Source organism: Xenopus laevis, chromosome 3L, assembly GCF_017654675.1.
Source record: "Xenopus laevis strain J_2021 chromosome 3L, Xenopus_laevis_v10.1, whole genome shotgun sequence".
Classification (NCBI taxonomy): Eukaryota; Metazoa; Chordata; class Amphibia; order Anura; family Pipidae; genus Xenopus; species Xenopus laevis.
In genome coordinates, this window is record NC_054375.1 from 81,774,852 (window position 1) to 81,801,654 (window position 26,803).

The window sequence follows — 26,803 nt, forward strand, 5'->3', positions numbered from 1 at the left end:
TTTTTTAAAGCAAGTGCCCTTTTTCTGCATTTTACAATTATAGCAGTGTTTTACTAGCACATACAATGGACGATCCATATTTTTTTATGACATTAACCATTTATATTCATTAGAGTCATAATTAGAGTTTCCAGCTTTTCGCCAGAGGGCATTTTGGCTTTTCTTTATTATATGCCTATGAATTATACAGCTGACTCAAAATTAATTCCGCAGATTTGCAAAAACTGCTTTGCACTGCATTTCAGTACATATTTTAGCAATATTGAAATATCAGTGTATTATGAGGTTGAACATATTATATGTAAGAGGCAATAAGCAAATAATGCATAGACTGACTATACACAAACATCAATAGCCAAAGCAACCACATTTTCAAACATACAGTCAAATGATATCCATAGTACAAGGGTGTCTGTCCTCACCATTCTTTTAACATATATATCCAATACACTGTATGAAATCTCATATAAAACGTTAACATCTATGTGTATGGCCACCGTTTTAAGTTTTGCAGGCATGTTGACAAACCCCTATAACATACTTCTTACGGCATGTTGGCCCCAGGCTGAGAATAAAATGTAAAATCTATTTTCAGAAAAACGAATGGGTTTAAAGTTTATCATGTGACTTTTGCTCCTCAATACGGCTCATATGTCCTCCCCCTTTTTGTGTCAACATGCATCGTGGCAGTGCATTCCATTTTATTTATATAGTTAAGGAACCTAATAAAAAGTCAGTGGGCAAGAGAAAAAATCTCATCTGAACTGAAGGTGCACCATAACATACTATTATTGAAAAGGTTATAAAACAAACATGACCAGAAGGAACAGCTTTGTTTCATGCAAGTGACTGAGAATTCAATGTAAACCGACTTTAAACTCCTATTTCTCCACCCAATGAGCTCCAACTGTATTTACACCCTTAATAGAGTTTTCTTTTTTCGCAAGCTTGGATTTTTATCTTCCACAATAGTTTATCAACAGATAGTCCAGCTAAAGAGGTGTTTATTTAAACCATGTGCATATTACCTACATTACTATTGCAGTCTGTTATTAGGGAGATTAACTAAAACAAATATTAATAGAAATAGTTTGTTACACTGCGGGTTTTACAGCGCTCATAAAATAGACATCTTACTTCCCATACTAATAAATAATTAAAAATGTTTTTACATTTTGTATAATGTTGTTTGAGACTTTGGAATTTCATAAACAATTCTACCCTCACCATCTAAATTCTAACTTCTGCATTAACCCACACTGTGCAATATTTGCTAGGATATCTACAACTGCCAAATGTTTCAAATATAGAATCTATAATTCCCTTTATCTAATGATTTATATAACCTGAAAATACAAACCGCCAAGCAGCAGAGTTATGCTTTACTTTACAACTCTAATGGACATCAGAGTAGGGCTGCTGAAACCTTCCATACAATAAAGTAAATTCAATAAACATGGGAAGAAATAATATGATTAAGAAGGTTCGAGAATTATTTCATATCTACTCTCAGTGGCTGACCAAAATAAACCAGTAAAAATACTAGGCATGTTAATTTGTTTCTTTTTTTTATGAATAAAAAGTACATTTTACCTAAAAATTACAAAAGGATTACTTTTAAAATAAAAACAATAAAAGCCAAAGATATCTTTGTTGTTTGTTGCAGATCTAGCTGTTTCAACTACAACATGCTGTTGTCAATATCACATATGAGGCTTTAGAATGGGTTGTAATTGGCTTCATCTAAAGAACATCACGGAATAAAGATTTGCAAATATCAAGGATTTATAATTGTGCCAGTAACACAGAAGTGAACTAATAAAGGTGGAAAATCCATCCTAAACTCAAAATGTTAATCTAATTGCACCCTAGGTCAAAATTCTAATGCCTTAAGTACTATTTTTTTAGGGTCTGCTGTGTAAGGAGCCAAATGTTATAAATGAATAAACAAGAACAACTTCTGTTGCACCTTCTACTTTCCACCTGGCCAAAAAATCCCCGTACACTCTGTGTGCCTTGCAAAACGTATTTATGCAGCAGACCAATTTTTAAAAACCGCAATGTAAAAACGCCTTGCCTGGCCCTAGCCTTAGCCTATTTATCATTCTGTGTAAAAAAAAAAAAAAGGGACAAAATACACTACACACCACCAGACAAACGGAAGCAGCCATTTGAAAATGCTATGGGAAAATATGGCTTTCATCCCTTGTGTTTTTTCCCCTGAACTTACTTGCTGCTTTGATTTTCCCATTGACTTTAGTGGATTAAGTGAGGTCTACAATAGTGTCAAATCTGGCATGCCATTTATTTTACACTATGCTTGGAGCTGCTGTGACAGCCATCTTGGTCGCACTGCCTACATCCTCCTGCAGGAGGAAACCTGCGAACCCAACATTGGCCACACTCACAATAGCTGCAGGCACCCCCTCCTAAGCAATTATAATAACACTGACTTGATTTCATATATGGATTTTCATTTACTATCACAATATAATTATGTATTTTCCTCTAAAAAATGACATTGTTTTTTCAGTAAAAATAAGATTGTACACATTCAGGGTTTAAAATCAAGTGCATGCATGGAAAACAAATGACACTGTCTATTAGTAAATTATCTAAACATGCTTTCTCTGGAATTAGTTTTAATAATAAAACAGGCTTCCAACAAGGTTTCAGAATAAAAAGACTGATTCAATTCTCAGTCTTAAGTGTATTGAGGCATTTATCTATATAAACATATGTCATATACATTTTCTGTTAAGTGATTGATTGCTACCATGACATATTCTTGGCAAGAAAAGAGGATAGTGGAGAATTTAATATAAATGACTTTAAGAATATATAACATCAGTAATTAGTTTACAAACAAGCTTAAACAACAACAGCTTTAAAAAGCCCTTACTAAGAAATCAAAGGAGAATACAGAAAGTTCTAGATTTAAAGAGGAATATCTACAGCTGAAATAATATATACATAATACAAATGCCCACAAGAAGCATATATGTTGTCATCATCTTGCTAGTATTAGTACAAAATAAATTCTTGGCACAACCAAAACGTTAAACAAGACTTATCCAACAAGTTGTGGCAGATTTATCAAAATGTGGGTTTAGAGCTCTATTCATTCCTATGGGATTTTTAGAATTGTATTTATCAATTGGTGACAGTTAGAACTCACTGGGGGTCATTTATAACCAGTGGGAAAATTTGCTACTACACTGTAACCCTTGGCAACCAATTTGCAAATGTGCCCAATATGAAGCCCAATTTGGTTCTAAATATCCCAGAGGAATGAATAGAACTTGGGTGAGTTTTTATTTACTAAGCTCTAAACTCACATTTTAATATATCTGTCCCGTTATATCAGTAACAATTTTAATCCAGATATATATTTTAAAGTGTCCATTTTCAAAAACTTCATTTCTACTTGATTATATCCCCTGGAAAAAAATTAGATTTAGGATTCCCCAGTACAGATAAGGGAACTGTTATCCAGAATATTCGGAGCCTGGGGTCTACAGGAAAAGTGGTCTATCTGGAATTTGTATCTCTGTACCTTAAGTCTACAAAAAAATAATATAAACCTTAATTTAACCCAGTAGGATTGATTTGCCTCCAAAAAGGATTACTTATATATTAGTTGGGAAGTACAAGGTACTGTTTTAATATATTACAGAGAAAAACGAAATCATTACAAACATATTGAATTATTTGATTAAACAAAGTCTATGGAAGATGGGCTTCTCATAATTCAGAGCTTTCTGGAAAACGGGTTTCTACTTGTACTAACTTTTTATGTATGCAAGTCAAGCTTGTTATACATGTGGTCTGTGCACCAAATGACAAGAGGGCTCATGAACAGAGCACAATGTGCAAATCAGATGCAAATGATCACAATGCAGCTTTCGTTCCTCAGAATTTCAGTGTATTTGCATGCACTTCCTAGCTGCGTCCCCCAAAATTGCATATGATGAAAACAAATGAATGCACATGCAAAATGGAAAGATAAAAAAAGGCTCATGTATTTTTGCAAGTGCAGTTGTTGTCCCTGCAGTCAGGTGTGCATAACACCCCTTCAATATGAGCTCCTTGTACTTCCAAATAGTTGTACTTGCCATTGCTCAGTCCTTCCTGCCTTCTATTCTTAAAGAGATACTGACACCTGAAATTAAACTTTTTTTTACATCTATTATAATATTGGCTTTGCAAGCTACTTCTAACTTTGCCATAAAGTATTTGCATGATGCTTTTACATTACCTGTCTGATCCCCCATGTTCCTGTATGAGGGGCTGCCATATTTGTGCAGCAGGAGTCCGTTAGCATTAGAAACTGTAACTAACAGGCTGAGATGGGACAGTCAGGTTGGCAAAGTCAGAGTGTCAGAGAGTCAGGCTTAGGAACTTCAACTAACAATAATATACAAAAACAAACCTCTCAGCAAAAAATGATCAACATGACCTATAGGTAACATTTAATGTACATTCATATGCTAAAATTCATTTTTTAGTGTCAGTATCACTTTAATTGAGCTCTGCTTTACCTATTGGCTACCACCACCTCTGGACCAGTCAGTAGCTCCAGGGTTCCCTCACTGTCCTGCCTAGTGATTTTTGATGCCTTTTTTTCTAAAGCACTTTCTGGATATTTTAACAGCTTTCAGTCTCAGAGTAATTAAGGGGATAAATCTTAACCTCCAAATAAAGTTAGTCAAATAGAATTTATTTGCTGGCTGGTGAATCCAGATTCATCACTTCTGATACAGCAAGGAGGCTAAGAACTAATACCTGCAGTGAAAAGCAATGCGTTGTTTCCACTGCTTCTTTTGCATATTTATGCTGCACTAGCCAGTTATATGCACATAGTGTACTGTGCTGCCACAATGACAAGTGAGTATAAATAAAATGAATGAGCTAAAGGAGGAAGCACATAAAAACTCCAATAGTGTAACATATGGCAAACACACAGCGAAATTTCCACCACATTTACTCTTTGTTAATTGCGCTTAATTGCCTGCAACTAATTGCAGTTAGTTTTTAAAAATCATTTGTTTCACTTCCAGCTACTAAATAAAATCCACTCTGTGTCAGTTATGTAACTCAAAGGAGAAAATAATTACATGTCATTTAAAAAAATTATACAAACAAGTGAAGTTAAATTCACAAGTCTACTTGTGCAATCATCAGTATTTTAAAAGAATTAAAGTCATATATATTTCTGCATAGTGCTTTACTTTTTATTAGATATATTAATAAAGTGCCAGGTGGCATATACCTACGCAGACCAACGCTTCACCCTTTGAGCAGGGAGTTGAGAAGGCATTTTTTGGAATTATAACATGTGTAAATTAATATTTCGCGGGGTTACTGCCCTGAGCAAAGTCATCAGGTTTGGTTTTGGGTGGTGGCGTGGGGTTACTGCCCTGAGCAAACTCATCAGGTTTGGTTTTGGAGCCCTTTCCTTGGTTTTAAAAATCTCTCTGCTGAATCCCATGCTTCAATAAGCAGCAATTTGTCACGTGGGAAAGGCCAGTTAAAGGGATTTCAGGCTAGGCCAAGCCACCTTCAGCAGACCAGTATCTCTAATTGTCTCATTGCCTCTAGATGTCTAGATGTTATAGCACTTACAAAATATTTAAAGGAAGGGTATAGTATTTAGATAAGGCACGTGTATTTTTATAAGCAGAGAACTGTGGCCATGCATATTCATATATACAATTGCTGTACTGACTTTCTTCATGTAATTAAAACTAAGTTATGAAGCTTTATCAAAATATCAAAGGCAATATATTGGCATTAATACAGCCCATAAAAAGTCAAACAAAAAAAGTATAAATATTAGAAGCAACAGATTACAAATCTGAAGAGAAATCTGTACTTACATTACTGTGTTGATACCCGCCAGTTGTTGAAACATCTGCAACCCACAGCCAACAATAAGTGCACGTCGAGTTGGAGGATATATTAGCATTCTATAAATAATAGGTCCGCCTAAAAAATAAATATTGTTGTAAAATGAATATATAGTATGTTCCTGTAATAACTGTCATTACTTTAGACTATTTCTATTTAATTAATGTTTAACAGGCTTGTTTTAGAAGCTTTTAAGTTGTGACTGAATTAGGAAGTATCTCACTGCAATAACCACATATTCTCTTTAGTTTCCAATATATTTAGAGGAAAATAAATACTTGCAGCATACAAAGATACATATCAAACTAACAGTTAAGCACATATTTACATAAAGTTATATGCTTTCAAAACATTCTACAAATTGATCTAGTGCAGTGATCCCCAACCAGAAGCTCGTGAGCAACATGTTGTTCTCCAACCCCTTGGTGTTGCACTCAGTGTCCTCAAACCAGGTGCTAATTTTTGAATTCCAGGCTTGGAAGCAAGTTTTAATTGCATAAAAACTAAGTATAGTGCCAGCTAAAGCCTCTTGTAGGCTGCCAGTCCGCATAGGGGCTACCAAATAGCCAATCACAGCCCTTATTTGGCACCTCAAGGGACTTTTTCATATGTTGCTCCCCAACTCTTTTTACATTTGAATGTGGCTCACGGGTAAAAAAGTTTGGGGACCCCTGATCTAGAGGAATGAATACAAAATTATTCAGCAGATAAGCTATCAAATAAAAGTTACAAAGGGAAAATTGAATAACCCCAGATAGCAAGTGGATAGCATCAATTACTGTTAATTGTAATTAGTACAATTGTAATTAGTACTTCTAACTGCATACACATATCTTGCACAAAAAGGCATCCAACACCTTTTTGAGCTCCATTAATAAATCACCAACTGCCAACACAATATTTTTCTGCATGTGCAACAGTGGGCGAGGCAATGTTCTCAATCGATTCATTTTCTGTAGTGATCTTTCTTGCATAGTATGCTTAATGCTCAGTATCCATTGTGTAAAGTGATCTTACTGGCATATCTGTGGTTAATATGCTCATAATCTATTTTTTTGCAGTGATGCAAAATATGTTCATTGTCCACTTCAGCAGTGATCTCACTGACTGGATTTATATGCTCATTATCCATGTTTGTAATCTTACACACATATCTGATTAATTATATTTAAAGGCAATGACAATTTTGCCTCACTTTTGCCTTCGTCCATGTATAAAGTGGGGTGGAGGGTGCTCTGAATGGTCCCTGGGGTGAGGTCCTCTGGTAATTCCCAGGTACCCATTTCTAAAGCTGCCTTGAGAAAACTCTGCATTAATTCAATGCAACCTACAAATTTGCCAAATACTTTTTAAAGCTTCTATTATTTTATTAAAAGGCGGAAAAATAACTCAGCCCAACATTGGTTCTTGGTGTACTCTGCATACAATACAGCAATTGTAACATTTTATTGATTCCTAAAGACTAAATAAATGTGATAGTCTGACTAGTTGGATCACCAATTGACTTGTCATATATAAAACAAATACAACATTAAGGGCCATCTGCAATGAGCATTGAGCCTTTTAATAGCACAGATATGGGCATTTTCAAAGGCAGATTACGTGACTTTTTAAAAGTAAAAACATGCAGCACAGCCAAGTGCTTCCAGAACTGCTACATCAAGAACTAAAAATAGTTAATCCACTAAGGATTAAACTCAAGAAGCCAGAGGCTTATTTAATTTCTTTGAAAACAAATCATTTTGGAAATTTGCATATACAAAATTAATTATACCCTAATGTAGTATTCTACATTTTTTTCATATCTGAGCAATTTAGAATTTTTCAACTGCATAAGCAAGTGAGCAAAAAGCTACAGTCGGGACGTGCAAACTCAGGATGGATTTTGAGGGTTGCATACAGTGAGTATACAGGACTGAGAAATCATGGAGAAATGTCCAATCTCTGGCCTTCCCTTGTTCCCCCTAAAATTACAACCATATAGAAAGATTTTATGTAAGGCACAATAGGCATAAGCTAAGTTAAGGAAAAAGAGAGCAGCAAATATGGAGGCAAATGCCATATTCTCTCTTTAAATAATCTGCTCTTGCAATCTTTGGAAAGCCCTTGCATTTTAATATGAGAGTGTCATGGTCAAAAGGAAGGTTTATTAAAAATTATATAAAACACATCCATCATCCATAAGACACAAACTCTAAACGTATAATGCCATCCAGCAAAAAACAGTAGTGGTCAAAATATCTGTCTGTCTGTCACTGCTGGTAATGTTATTTAAGGCACTACCAACCTGTTTGACTCTTACAAGTGGTTGCAGTTGGATCACTGCACAATAATGCTCAAGCAAGTGGCTCAAGATTCAAGATTCAAAGTTTTATTGTCATATGTACAGAGTACAGCATAAACAGTGGAGTAGGGAGGAATAGGGAACTGGAATGTCTTCTTTACAGATTAGACAATTAATTGCAAAATTACAATAATAAAATAAAGCTACAATAAAGTTCTGTTTATTCTAGCTATATACAATACAGTTACAAAAAGGTCTATTCTTCTAAATACATTAACTTTAAAGGAGAAGGAAAGTCTGTTTGCACTTGGGGGTGCCAAATGTTAGGCACCCTCAAGTGATTGTATTGACTTACTTGAAACCCCAGGCCGGTGCTCCTATCAGCAAAAAACTGCTCCGGCCCGGGGTTTTTCTAGCGAGCACCACAGAGAGATCTTTTTCCAGCTTCTTCTTTCTTCAAATTTCCCTGGGCAAACGCATGCACAGTAGAAAGAAATGCCTGATCTTTTAGTTAAAGTTCGGCTTTTCGTTCTACTGCGCATGCACAACCGCACAAAGAAAGAGGAAGCAGGAAGAAGATCTCTCCATTTGTGCTCACTGGTATAAGGGCTAGGCCACACGGGAAGATTTCAGGGAGATTAGTCGCCTGGCGACTAATCGCCGCATCTAATCTCCCTGAATGGCTTGCTGGTATCTTGCACCCGCTAGCACTAAAGTCGCCTGCGCCTATTAATACGCGGCGACACGTTTTTCAAAGTCGCTCGAAATCGCCTCGTGAGTGCTGACTGAACTACAAAAATCACCAATTTACTAACAGGTGCAGACGCCAAGTGCGGATTTTACTGAACGCTACCTCTTTCGTCAGAGTTGCCTTTCCACCTCAGACCAGACGAGGTGCTAAAAATCAGCTAGATCTTCCTTAATTTTCTGTCACTTACATCATATCCTGTGAGCCGAAAATGCATCAAAGTTCAAAAAACCCTGGCGTATTTTCCTTTTTTCAGCCTTCAAAAGTCCAAACAAATTTTTTTTGGGGAACCGTTTTTTCCAGACATTTCCTAACATATGGAACATTCATTTTATAGTGGGCTCATGTGTAGGGCATTCAAACTCTCTTGCATTTATTAAGGTTCCCTGGACATGTGTAATATAAACCGGTAACTTAAACCATTTGCAACAACAATGGTTCGTCAGTGAGATAAATATGGCTTTACCATTTATAAAGTTCAGTGTGAAAACCAGTTATGATTGTGTCTCCTTCTTGGACACTAAGGAGTCGAGGAGTGGCAGATCCCTGTCGGTGGATTTGTATACCAAGCCCACTGACAGGAATACTCTGTTGCCCTTCGACTCCTTTCACCCTATGAAGGTTAAAAAATCCCTTCCAAAGTCTCAGTTCAGTAGGGTAAAACATATTGTGACTGAAATGCAAGAAAAATTCAGGGAGCAAGGTTATCCGAATAGTTTTTTACAAGTCCAACGTAAGGAAATAGAGAATTTAGATATGGACAGTAACCATATGGGCCAGATTAGACAATGGGGGGATCGTATTCCTTTTGTCTCGAAGTATAATACCCTGAGCCACCAGGTGACCGATATTGTTAGAAAGCACTGGAAGATCCTCAAGGAGGGCCTCCCCAAGTTGGAAAGGTTTAGCGAACCACCACTGATATCCTATAAGAAAGATAGAACATTGGCATCCATGTTGGTTAAATCTAACATAGGGGGCAGGAGAGAGATTCAAACCACTTTGTGTCCCATCAGGAATGGAACATTTCCTTGTTTGGAGTGCAACTGCTGTTCTAATTGCCAGAAAGGGGATGTAGTGTACCACCCACGCAAAGTAACCCCAATAAAAATCGGGGTTTTTATACATCCGCATCAAGTTTTGTCATATATATCATAAAATGCCCGTGTGGCTTATTATATGTGGATCAGACAACACGTCCCATTAGAGAACGTATGAGAGAACATAAATCGGCAATTACAACTGGCAAAAGAGAACAAGCGGTTGCATACCATTTCATAGATACAGGCAATGGGATACATCAACTAAAATACCAAGTGGTGGATCACGTGCCTAGTCTTAGACAAGGGGGGGACCAAGTAAAAATACTACTGAGGAAAGAGGCAAATTAGGTAAGAAGATTAGAGACACTTGCCCCACAAGGGTTAAACAGAGAATACGATCTTCAAGCTATTTTTTGCTAAAGCTTTGGTTTTAATCGTTTTTATATGTCTTTCAGATCAGTGCTTCGATTGTAATCTGTACAGAGTCAAGAAGTTTTGTGTGAATTTAATGACATTGTAACAAAATCTTACTGATAATCTAGATAATGTCTTAAATGAATATATTTGTAATCTTATGTCAATTTGTAGCCAGTAGGTGGCAAAACATTGTCTATAAAAGAGCTAAATTAACCAGTGTTAAGTGAGCTTGATAAAAGGCCACACTAAGGCCTGAAACGTTGCTGACCAGATTCTGCCATGACAACTTGAATAAAGGCATTTTTATACTATAAGGTGCTTTAGAGAAATTTTCTATGACGTTATTCCTGGTGGAGGATGGACCACTGATGGCACCCGTTATTTAAAGTTGGGGCAAATTCTTTTGAGCTGACTCTGAAGTGTATGTATATGTTTACCGTTAAAACAAGTGCTTTTTTTATTTTACTAGACCCAGATAAATACCCAATAATATATTATTGAAGGTTTCAGATGTCTGTTTTCATTGGATTTCTTTACAGTTTATCCATTATAAATAAAATAGTTGATATGAACAAAGCAGAAAAGATTACACGCCAAATAAATGTTCACATATCTAAAATACTGTATTCATGTGCCTAGTTCTAACCTATCTTTATAAAATACTAACAGAGAATGAATTCTCAAGATCTATATATGCTATATTTTATTAATCAGAGATCTATTTACATAAGGAAGCCAGGAAAGGTCCCTTATGATTCCTGTATTAATATGCTATGGATATATTTCAAAACCAGTTGCTAGGATACACTACAAAAGGAGATTCTGTTTTCAGTTGGACAATGATGAGCTAAATAGTTTAGAAATCTCTTAAAACTATGTCAACCCCAGATAACAAAGTCCAGAACTTCTGTCTAAAAATACCTTATATAAGAAAATGTACAAATGGAATAATAAACATTTTTCTCTCAATATAGCATATAGTAAGGAAACATCCATCCATATTATCTTATAGTTGGAGGCAACGAATGACATAGGAAAATTTAGGGAAATTACATTTGCCATTTTACTTCTCCAACTTATGTTAGAATGTCAGAACGTCATATATAGCTTAAAGAGATTTTGTCCAGCTACTGAAGTTTAAAATATTACATTTTATAAACTTGTGTTGAATTGTGGAGTAGGCAGATGTTCTTGTTTTTTACCAATATCAAATATTTGAAAGTATTTATTCTGTTGATTGAATTGCTAAAAAGATTGGTCCAGCATTAATGGGACTGTATATCTCCTTTATCAGCCTGGACGACCATGGAAGACAGCTGTATTGGATAATCACAGAAGTCTTTCCATGGTGAATAAACCCCTTCACATCATCAAGTCAATCAAGTCAAGGGCACTCTTCAAGAGGTTGGGTTACTATTGTACAGTCAAGAGAAAACTTCATAAAAATAATACAGAGGGTTTACAACAAACAAAAGGTGAAAACTCATCACAAGCCTCAAGAATATAAAAGCTAGATTAGACTTTGCAACAAAGCATCTAGAAAAGCCTGCCGAGTTCTTTAGAAAAATGAAATACTGATGAACATGTACCAGAATTATGAGAAAAGATGAGTATGAAGAAGTGAAGGAAAAACTCATGTTTAATGACAATATGAAAGCTTCAAGCTGACATGTATAGGTTTATACACATTCAGCCTTCAGTACTGATGGATAATTACCAAAATGTACTGAAAACGCAACCCTAGAGCTTTTGAAAGCAAACAGTGGTATATTTTTCTATCACTTGACCTTATCCCAACCCTACCTGAACATGCATAAAGGCAAAACTGAGAGATCACAGAAAACAAAGGGACGAAATACAGCTGCTGTAAAAACATCAATGAGCAAGAATCCCAGTATTTAGTGATGTCCATGGGTTCCCAGTATTTAGTGATGTCCATGGGTTCCAGACTACAGGAAGGCATTGATTAGAAAGGTTTATTTTTTTTAAACAAATTATTGAAAATTGTTCAAATTTTAAATCACTCAAAATAGGGAGACTATAAAAATGCCTGTAATGCCTAAATGGCTTGTAATAATATTTTTGTTAAAGCCCTTGAATATTTGCTGAAAGTCCTCATTCCAATCACATCACATTAATTGCTTAATTTCAAATGAATTGTTATGATATAAGAGCCATTATACAGTATAAAAGGTTTCACTGTCCAAATATTAATGGATCTAACTGTAGGTGTAGACTGTGACTTTAAGCACAGCAATGAGCTTTAAATCAAAATGATGACCATATTACTGACAAAATAAATCAGAAAAAGACAGGCTATGAAGATACTTTTAACAAGATTGCTACTAAAATCAATATGTGTGAGAGTTCAATCAAAACAATACAGATTCACCCTTGTTCCCTTCACTGGGATTAAAGACAGACTGCTGAGGATTCAATGTGCCTGCAGAGCTCCTCAGACTGCGATTATCCAAGACAAAGAAAAGGAAAAAATTGAGGGCGCACTCTCATAAAGTAAAAACTTATGTTTAGTGTAACATTAAAAAAACAGGTGGCTGCTGATGGACACACAGGTGTGCTTACTTGCAGTGGAGCTGATGGAGGTTGGCCAGAAGATGCCTCCTTTCGCGTACTTGGGCTGACCTCCCTGTCTACCTAACTTTCACCAGTTGATAATTACGCTTCTAGAAATCCCATAGGAATGAATACACCGTGGGTGAGTTTTTTCTGTGACAAGCTCTAATCTCACATGTTGATAAATCTGCCCTTTACTCTTATCTAGTTTAGGGACTAAAAAAAGTGTCCATCAAATAATAGTTTGTTTCAAGCACTTTGTGGGCGAGAATTTGGAGAACAGTATTATTTATTTTTAAAATTATTGGGCCAATTTCATTTACATTTTAAAAAACCTAATGCAGAGTTTTTCATGAGCCCAGTTAAATTGCAAATTAGCACACCAAATTACAAACAAAGAGTTCAACAAAATCAATTCCACTTTATTGGAATTTAGTCACATTCAATAAGTGCCTCTTGTGCAAGAATTATTGACTTTTGCCATCAAAGGACTGTTTAGCATTTAGACTGACAACCTTAAAATGTAATCATGCTGGGATCTTGTTTAAAGGAACAGTAACTTCCAAAAAATGTTTAAAAAGTATGCATTTAAATATAATGTTACCCATTATATGTTATATGTGTTGCCTCAGAAACACTACTGTAGTATATGTTGCTACTGTATGTTGCCAAGGGGGCATCCATTTAAAATGAGTAGACAAAAAGGATTATATTTACACAGCGGATACCACATAAGCTGTTTACAATACAACAGGTTTTACACAGGAAGATAATCAGTAGTCAATTGGCTATGAAAATCAGGGACAATATAGAGCAAACAAGGATAAGAATATCTTTCCCATATACATATGTTTATTTAAAATGAGGTGCCAAGATCAAGTGATCCTTCCCAGATAAAGGATATAATCACAATGAGAACAATGTTTGTAGATCTTGCACACTTAAGGGGTCAAATTTTAGAGTTTTTTAGATCTCGAATGAACTTGAATGAACTCACAACTCGAATGGTTTCTAATTTAAGAAAAAACATGAATGGAAAAAAACTGGAATCAGCGAGTTGATCGAGTTTTTGGCGGAAAATTTTTGAATCACCCGAATTGATTGAGTTTTTGGGTGAAACCCTCCGAAAAAACTCAAACATCATGAAGGCTATTAACATCTTAAAAAGGTTCAAGGGACCTCTGCCATTGACTCCTACATGACTTCAACATGTTTTAGATGGTGTATTTTCGGATTTGATATATTTCCAGGGTTGCAGTATAATAAATGAGTTTTTTTTAACCCGAAAAATAGATTTTTGAAAAAAAAATAACCTTGAAAACTTGAACCTTAATAAATCTGCCCCTAAATAATCACATGTCCGAAGGTAATTTTGTGATTAAAAACGTTATCAGAGTTTTGTTTGATGCAAGTGTTTAGTGTTATAAATTAAATCAGGGGTCTCTAAACTTTTTTAACAGGGAACCACATTCAAATGTAAAAAGAGTTGGGTAGCAATTAAGTACTGTGATTGGCTATTTGGTAGCCCCTGTGTGAACTGGCAGCCTACTGGAGGCTCCACTTGGCAGTACACCTAGTTTGTATGCAATTAAATCTTGCCTTTAAGCCTGGAATACAAAAATAACAACCTTTTTTGAGGCCATCCAAGAGGTTGCTGAGCACCATGTTTCTTGCGAGCCACTGGTTGGGGATCACTGCACTAGATGGTAATGTTTGTTGAGGACAGGCCACTAATAACCTGTTCCACAGCCAAGTGACACCCACACGACCAGTCGTGCAAATCAACAACTTTATTTCACACATCCAGGGGTTAATTGCATAGTGCACACTTCCAGGATATTGCATACATACACATTCACAGGCTGCATATCAATTTTAGTACTAGCCAGAGAAAACTCACATTTGGGATTACATCAGCTCCACTCCTAGGATCCCTGTCCCCCATCTGTCTCAACAATCCCTCTGGTGTCCCTTTTCCATTCTGCACAGGATTTTTCTACTGGCAGACTTCTGGCCTGAAGCCATCCAAGCCTCTTCACTAGTCTATTTCTTCCACTTTGATCCCTATCTGGTGGATGATCCACCAGATGCTGATTCCTCTACCCTCTTTATTGGGGAAATAGGCAGCCCATACTAAATAGCCCTGTCTCAAAGATCTGATGCCTACTGCACTCCCTGCTTAGCTATAGTAGTCTGTTTTCTACTCCATATCATCTGGTCTTCTTCTCCTTCTCTAGTGTGCCAGTTGCTGTGCACTCCCATATAGACTTTGAGACTGGGTGTGGTTGCCCTTTTATACTCTTCTACCAATATATACTTATTACATCAAGCTTATTTTCCTAACAATTGGCTGAGTAAATGGCTTCTGCTGCCACATATTGGCAACTAAACAAAACTTTTGCAATTTTAACATTCATTACTTAAACATATAGTCACCATTTTATAAATCTTTACATGTTGGGGGCCCCTTTTGGAATTAGGGAAAAGGTCCCTAACCCTAGCCCCCTGCTCTCCTGCTGATCTCTCTGACTAGTTTGCTGAGCTGGCTGACTACTGTTACTTTGTAGCAACAGCCAGCTGTCCTTAGCCTGCATCCTCCAAACCCCACAATTCATTGCACACGTATACGGAACGCATTTTAGAACATCCTCAGGAAAATTCCTGTCCTTCATGCGATGTCCTACGGCTTAGGAATGCCGCATCGGGTGCTTTTACAGTCACTCATCCTCCAAATCTGCAGTCATATCTCCGTCCTCTACCCTTCCTTCTCAGCCGTCAGCCATACAAACTCTGCCCTCAACCCTCCGTCTTCCTCCCTCAGTCCTCTGCCCTTCCTGCTCAGCCCTCTACCCTCTTTCCTCAGCACTCAGCCTTCCACACTTCGCCCTCCGCTTTCCCCCCTCCGAACTCATCTGTCAGTCTTCTCTCTAAGCTTTCAGTGTTTAAAACATCTCTATAACAATACTGGCGAAGTGCGGAGGGATGAAGAGGTAAAGTGGAAGGCTGAGTGCTGAGTAGGGAGGGAAGAGGGGGGAAGGTGGAGGACTGAGAGCAGAGGGAAGAGGACGGAAGGTGGAGGACTAAGGGTGGAGTTCGCATGGCTGACAGTTGAGAAGGGAGGGTAGAGGACGGATGCATGACTGCAGATTTGTAGGATGAGTGACTGTAAAAGCACCCGATGCGGCATTCCTAAGCCATAGGATATTGCATGGAGGACAGGTACTTCACCGGAGGATGTCATAAAATGCGTTCCATACACACGATTTCCATAAGGAACGGAACATCACAGTGCAATGCATTATGGGTTATGTTGTTCCTGCATGCTGTCTGTAAGATGGAGAAGTTGTTACAATTTGTAACATTAGCCCTATGCGGCTTAATATAGAAGTAAAGAAGGTAATAGGAAAGAAGAGAAAGGCATTTAAATACTACAAGTCTGTAGGGACAGAAGCTGCATTTAATGAATATAAACATTGTAATAAATGTTGTAAATCAGCAATCCGGAAGGCAAAGAAAGGAAATGAGGAGTGAATTGTGGTGGAGGCTAAGACTAACCCCAAATTTTTTTTTAAATATATTAATAGTAAGGATGCACCGAATCCAGGATTTGGTTCGGGATTCGGCCTTTTTCAGCAGGATTCGGCCGAATACTTCTGCCTGGCCAAACCGAACCCGAATCCTAATTTGAATATGCAAATTAGGGGTGGGGAGGGAAATCGCTTGCATTTTTGTCACAAAACATGGAAGTCAAGCATTTTTCCCCTTCCCACCCCTAATTTGAATATGCAAATTAGGATTCGGGTTCGGTATTCGGCCGAATCTTTTGCAAAGGATTCGGGGGTTTGGCCGAATCCAAAATAGTGGATTCGGTGCATCCCTAATTAATAGTAAAAAGATGCAGGTTGAGAGTGTTGCTCCATTAAATAATGGCAATCAGTAGAAATCCATTGGGGGATCAACACAGGATACCCCGCAGGATAGCCAATCAAGCAAACAAACGGTGAGCTGCAGTCCATCTTTATATGTAGTAGACCATTAAATAATGGTACCAGTATGGTTGTAACAGATACAGAAAAGGCAAATGTGCTAAATCAGTTCTTTTCTTCAGTGTATACAATGGAGGAGTCTGAGTTCCCAGAATCACTTCATAGCTGCACTGACGGCTCTGCTCAATTTAGTCAGTGGCTGACTCAGGATATGATCTATAAAGCTTTAATAATAATTTATGTAAACAAGGCTCCAGGGCCTGATGGCATACACCCCTAGGTTCTAAAAGAGCTTAGTTCAGTTTTAGATCAGCCCCTATTTCTGATTTTCTCAGATTCGCTTTCATCTGGTATGGTACCTGGATTGGAGAAAAGCTGATGTCATTCCAATATTTAAAAAGGGAGTACGATCTCAGCCTGGCAATTATAGGCCAGTAAGTTTGACATCTGTGGTGGGCAAATTATTTGAAGGCTTGTAAAAGGATATCATTCAAAATTTTGTCCTAGTGAATGGCATTATGAGCAGCAATGAGCGTGGCTTTATGAAGGATAGGTCATGTCAGTCGAATTTGATTTTTTTTTTATGATGAGGTAAGTAAGATGCTGGACAGTGGGGGGGGGGGGCAGAATATGTGATCTATTTGGATTTTGCCAAAGCTTTTGATACCGTGCCCCACAGACGACTGCTTTCTAAACTAGGGTCTGTTGGGCTTAATGAAGTTGTTTGCACATGGATAGGAAACTGGCTACAGGATCGGGTACAGAGGGTGGTTGTTAATGGTACATTCTCTACTTGGAGTAAGGTTCTTAGTGGCGTCCCTCATTGCTCGGTATTGGGTCCACTTATACAAAATGGAAAAGGACCTTGGAGTCCTTGTAAATGATAAACTTGGCTGTAGCAAGCAATGGCAGTCAGCAGCATCAAGGGCAAATAAGATCTTGAGCGGCATTAAAAGGTGCATTGATTTACAGCAGGAAGCTGTCATTCTTCCACTTTATAGAGCACTGGTAAGGCCCCATCTAGAATATGCTGTACAGTTTTGGTCTCCATCACTCAAATAGGACATTATTGTATTAGAGAGGGTACAGAGAAGGGCAACTAAGCTGGTGAAAGTTATGGAAAATCTTAGCTATGAAGAAAGACTGGCCAAATTGGGGACGTTCACTCTGGAGAAGAGGCGTTTAAAGGGGTGAAATGATAACTTTTAATAAATATATAAGGGGGTCATATAATAATCTCTCTAATGCTTTACCGGTAGGTCTTACCAGCTGACGCAAGGTCACACATTCCGTTAGACAAAAAGAGGTTCCGCCTAAATATCCGGAAGGGGTTTTTTTACAGTGAGAGCTGTGAAGATGTGGAATTCTCTCCCTGAATCAGTTGTATTGGCTGATACATTAGATAGCTTTAAGAAGGGGTTGGATGTTTTTTTAGCAAGTGAGGGAATACAGGGTTTTGGAAAATAGCTCATAGTACAAGTTGATCCAGGGACTAGTCCGATTGCCATTTTGGAGTCAGGAAGAAATTTTTTCCCCCTCTGAGGCAAATTGGAGAGGCTTCAGGTTTTTTGCCTTCCTCTGGATCAACTGGCAGTTCGGCAGGTTAAAAAAGTTAAAAAGCTGAACTTGATGGACGTGTGTCTTTTTTGAACCTAACTTACTATGTATGTAAGTGTTTTCGTCCATCCTTCCCAGCCAGGATTTCAAATAATGCAGAAAGAGAAGACCTGTTAACCAGCTGGATTTTAGCATAGAAAATGGGATTTATTCATACTTTTTGAATAAACTGTGATGGATATATTAGGGGTTTCTGTGTTATGTGGGCCTCTTTATCAAATTTTGGTTTGGAACTTTAAAAATGTTAAGGATACAGAAAGAGTGCAGATACATGCAATTGAGCTAGTAAAAGGAATGGAAAAATTAAAACTTTCAAACCCATCGCCCCCTCAACTGGCCTCCACTGGACCCCCCTCCTGCTACCTTTATGAACAGTGTATTCCATTTAAAAGTGTTCCTACTTGTAAACTTGTCATAAATATTCAGAGGTGTGCAGTGGAGTTCACAGGGGCCATCTTCTGCCAGTTCACATCACTTACACGAAGCCTGCAGGAGCATGTATGGTTGAAGTTGCTCCCGGACATAGCTTCAACTGTGCTGGCTCCATGTTGGCGTCCTACCAAAGAGTCTGAACAGGCAGAAGATGTTGTCTGTGAACTCTACTTTGTACCTCTGCGTGTCCGGTCGGGTGCACTTGGAAGAAGATGGCAAAAAAGGCACCCAGATGCATGCATATCCAGGTGAGGACAGTGCAGTTGTGGAATACCTTGCCAGATGATTTTGTGATTGCAAATTCAATTAATGCCTTTAAGATCAGCTTGGACATTACACCGAGATGATCACAGCAACGCTTTGGACTTGTTAAGGACATGCTCAAGAACATAATTTACAAAAACATAGTACCAAAAGAAACCTATTTCTGTAGAAGTCAAATTTAATTGATAAAAAAACCTTATAAAATTGTGCCAGCTTGAAAAGATATTTACAAGTCCAAAATGTTGCAACAATAAAGCAAATATAAAAAAGTGGTTTTGTGTAAGACTACAGAGACTGCTACTCTGATTTACAAATAATGTTTGTTAAAAGCATAACACACTGGATTATTATCCCCCTTTTGCTTCAGTACTACAACATATATAAGTATTATATATTGGCATTTGTTCCAATATATTGTCACATTTTACTGTATAAACATATACAACAAGCATATAAACAGAGTCTGTCTAAGTGAAACCGTTTTTGTTTTACTGCTTTATAGATCTTGACACTTTGACAAAAATGTACATTTCTATGGGTTAACTTTTTTTTTAATTAAAACAAACACAAAGAGAACTCTGCCAAGTGCTGGAATTAAGTGGTGGGTAACACCTTTCCCTTACCTTTCCTTTACCTTTCCCTGTGGTTTAAAACTGTAGTGCATGGCATTAACAGAAAGTACTACAGTGTTAAGATAGCATATATTTAGCAGTAGCAGTATTATATATTCGCATTTGTTTCAATATATGCCAAATTTTGCAACAATAAAGCAATAAAAAGGTGCTTTTGTGTAATACTACATCGAATGCTGCTCTGATTTACAAATAATGTTTGTTAAATGCATAACACACTGGATTATTAAACTCCTTTTGCTTAAGTACTACAACATATATAAGTATTATATATTGGCATTTGTTCCAATATATTGTCACATTTTACTGTATAAACATATACAACAAGCATATAAACAGAGTCTGTCTAAGTGAAACCGTTGTTTTACTGCTTTATAGATCTTGACACTTTGACAAAAATGTACATTTCTATGGGTTAACTTTTTTTTTAATTAAAACAAACACAAAGAGAACTCTGCCAAGTGCTGGAATTGAGTGGTGGGTAACACCTTTCCCTTACCTTTCCTTTACCTTTCCCTGTGGTTTAAAACTGTAGTGCATGGCATTAACAGAAAGTACTACAGTGTTAAGATAGCAATGCCTCCTGTCAGAGAGAGCAACATGCCACCCACAGATAATTAGAAAGGGGACAATAAGCCACCCTTTGCTCAGGCTTTTTAAGTTCATTAGAGCATTTGGTTTATTGATTTTATAAAAAATTTTTATAGAACTGAGTGGGTATTCACAGAGCCGGGCCAACCCGGCCAGGCACCCTAGGCAACCTGGCCGGCCATGGCGCCGGCTGAGTGCGTGCTCAAACTACACTTAGGTGCGAATGCGTGAAACTGCGCTCGAGTGCACATGTGCAGAAGTGCAATTACGGATAAAATATCAGCGCTGGTCGGGGAGAGACGGGACCGGACAATGGAGTAGGCGACAGAGCAGGTACTGTACGTGCCTGGTGCCCCCCAGCTTTGCGCCCTAGGCACGTGCCTACCCTGTGCTTTTCAATGGTTGCAGTGACAGTACATGTTCATTGTAATGCGCATTAGAGAGATAGTGGTTTAAGCAAAAAGCAGGCAGGAAAAGAATTATTCAAATTCTAACACTGTCATATAATAAACACACAGAACACCACTGTAATTTCTTGATAAGGTATCGAGGTATAAGATACTTTATACAGAAAGCTCAGAATTATGGGAAGGCCATCTCCCAGGGACCCTATTATAATCAGATAATTAAAATTTTAAAAAATGATTTCCTTTTTCTCTGTAATCATAAAATAGTACCTTGTACTTGATCCCAAGTAAGATATAATGACTCTTTACTACAAAAACAATCCTATTAGGTTTAATTAATATGTAAATGATCTTTAGTAGACCTATGGTATGGCGTTCCAAATTACGCAAAGACCCCTTATCCAGAACCCCCCCCCCCCAAGTCCCAAGCATTCTGAATAGCAGGTCCCAAAGCTACAGGTATGTTAGTTCCTGCCATATTTTATAATAATCCTTTTTCATGACCAAATTATTATACAATTATTATCATTATCATAACCATAATCAAATTTTATAAGAAGGCAAACTACAATGATTGTGCAAGCTTGTTTGTCGCCAGACTGTTATGGTTACTTTAATTTACCTGCCTGTTATATCCTGCTTGGCAGATTTCTCCTCCCACCTTTTCTTTTCTCTGGTCTAACTTCCTGAATATAAAAACCCTTCTGCATACCAATAAAATATGAAAAAAATATGTATTAGAAGTAGTCACAAGGTTCAGACTGCCAATTTATGAACAGATCTTCCTGTTCTCTTCCCCTCCCTACTTTCTGATAACCTTTCAGTAAGGAAACATTAGCTCTGACCTTTTGTAGGCATCTAATATGCTCTAAAACACAAAACCAGGAATGCTGAAGTCTATCAGCAAGCATTATACACTATTCTTATTGTACAGGTCAAGCTATAAGGAGGTATAACTATACCACATTACACTATGAATATCAGTGAGTATCAAGTGGTTCTTAATGGACAAACTAAGCCTGATACACACACAACTCCTAAATAAAGCCTTTTGTCTGTGCTACATTCAGCCATGGCCAGTGTGGTCTTCTCTTGTGAAATGTCATGACTCAATACAAGCCATGTACAACAAAAATAACCACATGACTCACAACTATTAACAAAAGAATAAGGTTCTATACATTTTTATAAAATCAATTAAACAAATGCTCTAATGAACTTTAGAAGCTGGACAACCCTAGAAATGTATCTTTTGAAGTTTCAGTGACGGGTTTTTGCCTTTCTGTAAAACGTTCTATGTGAGGCAAGGTTTTCACATTGATACATGGCAGAAACAGCACTGCTACTAGTGGATCAAAGGAGTTGATAATCCAGTGTGTATTTGACAAGGCACTGGTGCTATCAGTGTGATGGATTTCATGGTAACACATGCAGCACGTCACGCTTTAAGTTGTACTGAATCTAAGAAAATCCATTTAATATAATAGCAAACAGGTGGATTTTAACAAGAAAAAAAAACTTACAATGTTATAAGATCTGCATTTAATACTATAAAATTCTGGCTTATGTCACATGTCACATAGTAGCTGCTACTTTAATTTTTGGTTTCATTGTTTTCTCTTGAAAAAGTAATATAGTATGTACCTACATAAAAGATTTATTTATAGCGGATCCTGACTCATTGCATTTTTAGCCTTTAGCTGAAGATTCACTTTGAGTAATGTATGGACACCCAACAGCTGTTCTATAGTAAGCACATAATACTCACTAATACTCTGTTAGAAGTGCATATGTAACAGTGTTCTGCTACATGTACAAATATATACAAGTCAGTGCTAGATTTAGAGGAAACAATAAAGCGGGGTTCCCATATCAATCAATGACCTGTAGCAAAGCTGGCAGTTGTAAAAGGCCCAGAGGTGACTATGCAGTGATGTAAGGTAGCGTTGTAGAAATCAGTGTTTAAAACACACCATAGTGCACCAAATATATTTAAAATCAGTGAAGAGAAAGGAAGACATTTTTTTTAAATTAATGGTTAAACCATAGGAAAAAACCCCCACTACAGTATAAGCCATGTGCATTACATAGGGTTCCAAAAAAGTGTTTCTTTTTTTAAAAACACTCAGTGGATAGATATTAAAACAGATGACCCATGTTTTAGCCTATTTCCAACTATGCAAAACCACACTTTAAGTTTTATAAAAACATGTTTAGCATCGATTCCATTAAATCAAGTCCAAATTAGTTCATGCTGCTTGTTGGGCTTAAACATCTCTGTACATGTCGTGTCGTAGTCGGTTTGCTGTAGTAAGGATTTTATGGAATGAAGTGTTTTGTGGCTGCAACTTTATCAAAATAATTGTATGAGCACATGCACTTCTTATTATTTCCTAAGAGGAAAGTAATTTGCCAGAAGCATGTTTCTATGAAACGTTTGTGCGTGTGGTTTCACGTTATATTAATGAAAATTCCTCAACGCTGGCTGCAGATATCAGTGGACAGGAGTAAGAAAATTTTAATTAAAATGGACAAAGACATGTTCCTCTCTAGCCTACTGTAGCTGTATGCTAAAATAGCCTCATAAACAGGAATTACAAAGCATGCAAAGAAGGTGAGCTGGTGAACCGAATCATCAAAATCATTCTAACAACACCGTATGATTTGCTAGTGAATGCAAATCAGGTTTATACATTCAGAGCCAGGTTTATGGAATAAATCTTAAATACAATATATGGTTGAATGCTACTACATGCTGCAAGACAAATTAACTCAACAGTATCAGAAGATGCTATATGCCAAAGATCAGTGCTTTATATCACTCATCTTTAATGAATAAGCAATTCATTTTACCTCACAAATAATTGCTGTGCTTTATGCACTTTATATTGATAAATGCTTTGAAACCATAAGAGTTATTTAGTATGCACTACGTAGTGTGCAAAATGGAAAATAATCTGCTATTGTGCATTTTTGTGTACTTTGTATGTGTGGTGCATTTAAAAGATGACCACAGGCCTCTGAGCTACTTTTCAGAGCTTACAGACCTGCGACGTGCCTACGTTAGGCCACACACAGTCCAAAAAGGAGGGCAGGGGGAGGCAATATACAATGGATAATTTGGGAGTGGGAACATTCCGGTGCATATGAGGACATTTTCATAAGGTAAACCAATAGTAAACAGGCTAGTCATACTATAGCAGGTACACGTAAAAGAAAAAATAGTCACAAGCAAGATTACTACATTTAAAACAAAAAACGCTGTAATTATAAATAGGGTTTTCTATATATGTTTTGCACAACATAGTGGTGTTTCCACATGAAGCCATCGAATTAGCTGTATAAATGCAGACTCCTGTAAGATTATTCCATTGCCATGGTTATTGTAAGCAATAATATTTTAAACAAGCATGTCCAGGGTATGGGAGCATGTTTGTTTTAAAAGAACAGTTATATAATGTTTTTGAATTGTGATAAGAATTCATAAGTGCGCAATATAACAACCCTACAAAGCAAAAGAGTTCAGAAGTTTTTCAAGGGCCCTCTTTTTGCTCAAAACACAGTTAATGATATGTAAAAACATGCCACCTGCTATAATTCCAGCAAATAAACAATTGTCAAAACCTTTGATCTCACCATCTTCCACACTGGATAACTTCTTGTTTGAAGAAAACTAAACTGTGCATTTTGCTAATAGCCCAATGTTGCTGATTCAAGTAATATTCTGTCTGCAAAGTGTGGTAGCCCTGTGTTCAAAAGGATTTTTTTCCAGTTACTGGTTCTTCTTCTTCTCTGGCTAATAATGTATTAGTTATCATTATGCAAGACGCTTCTTTCATGAATTAATTTATTACTCGTAATACTGATAATGGATGTTGAAAGGAGGCACATCATCTGAAGCCAATTTAAGCATGTCTTTTAGAAAAAGTAAATATTCTTAAAGGCCAATAACACCAGCTTCAGGAAACCACTAAACAAAAAAAATACATGTTTTGGTGCCTTTGGATTAAACCTGCTTTCTTCAAGCCTCAACAGTTGACATTGTGTCCTCTAGACTGATCTAGTGTTAAATAATGTGTCAGAGGGATGCCATACTTGTTAGTGACATATCTTTAAATTGTTTATAAATTATACAGAAACCTTAAAAACTAATGACAGAGGGGACTGAGAAAACCCTCATGCATGAATTGAAAACAACCAACTGCTAAACACAAAAAAGTCTTCAATATTTTCCAGTTATATGTATCCTAGTAGCAGATGAGCATTTGTCGATGACTGCTCATTTTTCAATGAACATATTTCATCTATGTTTCTTGTTCCAATAAGAAAAATCAAATGTTCTAGCCAAAATCTACAGAAAAAGCATAAAGCCAGATTAGTCATCTCATCAGCAAAATAATGTTGACTAAAAAATTGTATTCTTACATGGAAAATGAACAAATAAGATTGAAATGTATTGCTAAGTGTATGTGATGGCAATTACCATGCTTCTTATAGTAGGATTAAATATTGGATAGACTAGTCTGGGATTTATCTTGATTCTAAAAAACTTTTTTGGTAATCACCTGCCAAATACACAGTATAAGATATGTCAAATAAAAGAATCACTTAGACTGCAAAACTGCAGGGGGAAGCATTTTCCAGGTGTCCGAAGTCTAAACAAAATTCAAAATGTATTTGAAAATTTGAATGTTAATATTTTTTTAAACTCCAATAGTTGCTATTTATTAAATAAATAAAAGCCCAAAATTTGAATTTCTATAGAAGACAATGTGAATTGTTTCTAAAAGATTTCAAACAACTTTGTTATTTATTTTTTCACAGTTTATAAAACAGTCAAGCTTTTAAGCCTCATTTAAAATAAACATAAAATGTGATGGGGATGATTCTGTTCAACTTTCTTCTTAAATATGATAGTGCTCCTGAATAAAAAATTAAATTGAATTGTGTGGAATGTAGTTATTACTGATTGGTTTATTCTCTGCCATATGAGTTACTTGATCTCACAGAGAAAATATTAAAATGCTGTTGTCCAGGGTCCAGGGAAAATACCTGAATGTTTAAAATATATCGGAGACACATATGAAATAATGTGCTTCTTAACTTTGGCCACATTAATACATAAGTTTGATTTATATAAGAATTTCCCAAAGTCTGATTTATATAAGTATTTCCCAAAGTCTGATTTATATAAGTATTTCCCATCATGTCATGTAGGGATCCGTAGTGCAGTGTGTCTGGCAGATACTGGAGGGTGTCACAAGGTGTCAATGCTGCGTAACTATTTGATATAGTTAGAGCCATGTGCTCAAACAGCCATTGCTGATTTCTATCTCACTGAGGAGAGAGTGATTAGAAGTGCTGCAACATGGGGGTAGGGTACTCCAAAGCCTGGTAAGCTCAACCATGCTGGTTTAGAGCTTGGACTGCCTTTTTGTGTGCTCGCACTACGGAGAGTGCTGGGAGCTGTGCTGTAAGGCATAATGGGGGTTTGTCATGCTCACACTGGGGAAACCTAAGAGCTCTTTGGGGAAAAGGGACATTGACTATTTGTCCACCAGGAAGTGGAATCTGGGACTTTGCCTTGCAATGAGGTGCCAGGATTGGACTGCAGATATTCCCAAGGTAGTGGGTCATTAATATGATGTAAATGCATATTTTACTTTGCCTATAATTTTATATAAAGTTCTATGTTTTATTGCAAACAGTGTGTTTGATTTGTTTTTCCTAATGGAGCCAACTGCAGGTGTATTCCTGGCTCTCATAAGGTGGAGGCACTGCCATGAGAGGTAATTCCCAGTACCCTTTTTTACTTAGCAAAGGGGATTCAGGACCTGGTATATGGTAAGGATGTACAATCTTAACCCAGTGAGGTGTCCAAGAGGGTGTAACAGTCAC

The 26,803-nt window shown here is 37.0% G+C and overlaps 1 protein-coding gene across 1 annotated transcript in view; it reads right to left on the reverse strand.

Annotated features, from left to right (window-relative positions):
• The window catches only part of slc2a13.L (solute carrier family 2 member 13 L homeolog), a gene marked incomplete at its 5' end in the record, with an annotated part of 64,006 nt that overhangs the window by 21,293 nt on the left and 15,910 nt on the right, over positions 1-26,803 (reverse strand). The window contains 1 exon segment of the mRNA NM_001095854.1: positions 5,880-5,988. Within this exon segment, the coding sequence (NP_001089323.1) occupies positions 5,880-5,988 (109 nt within the window).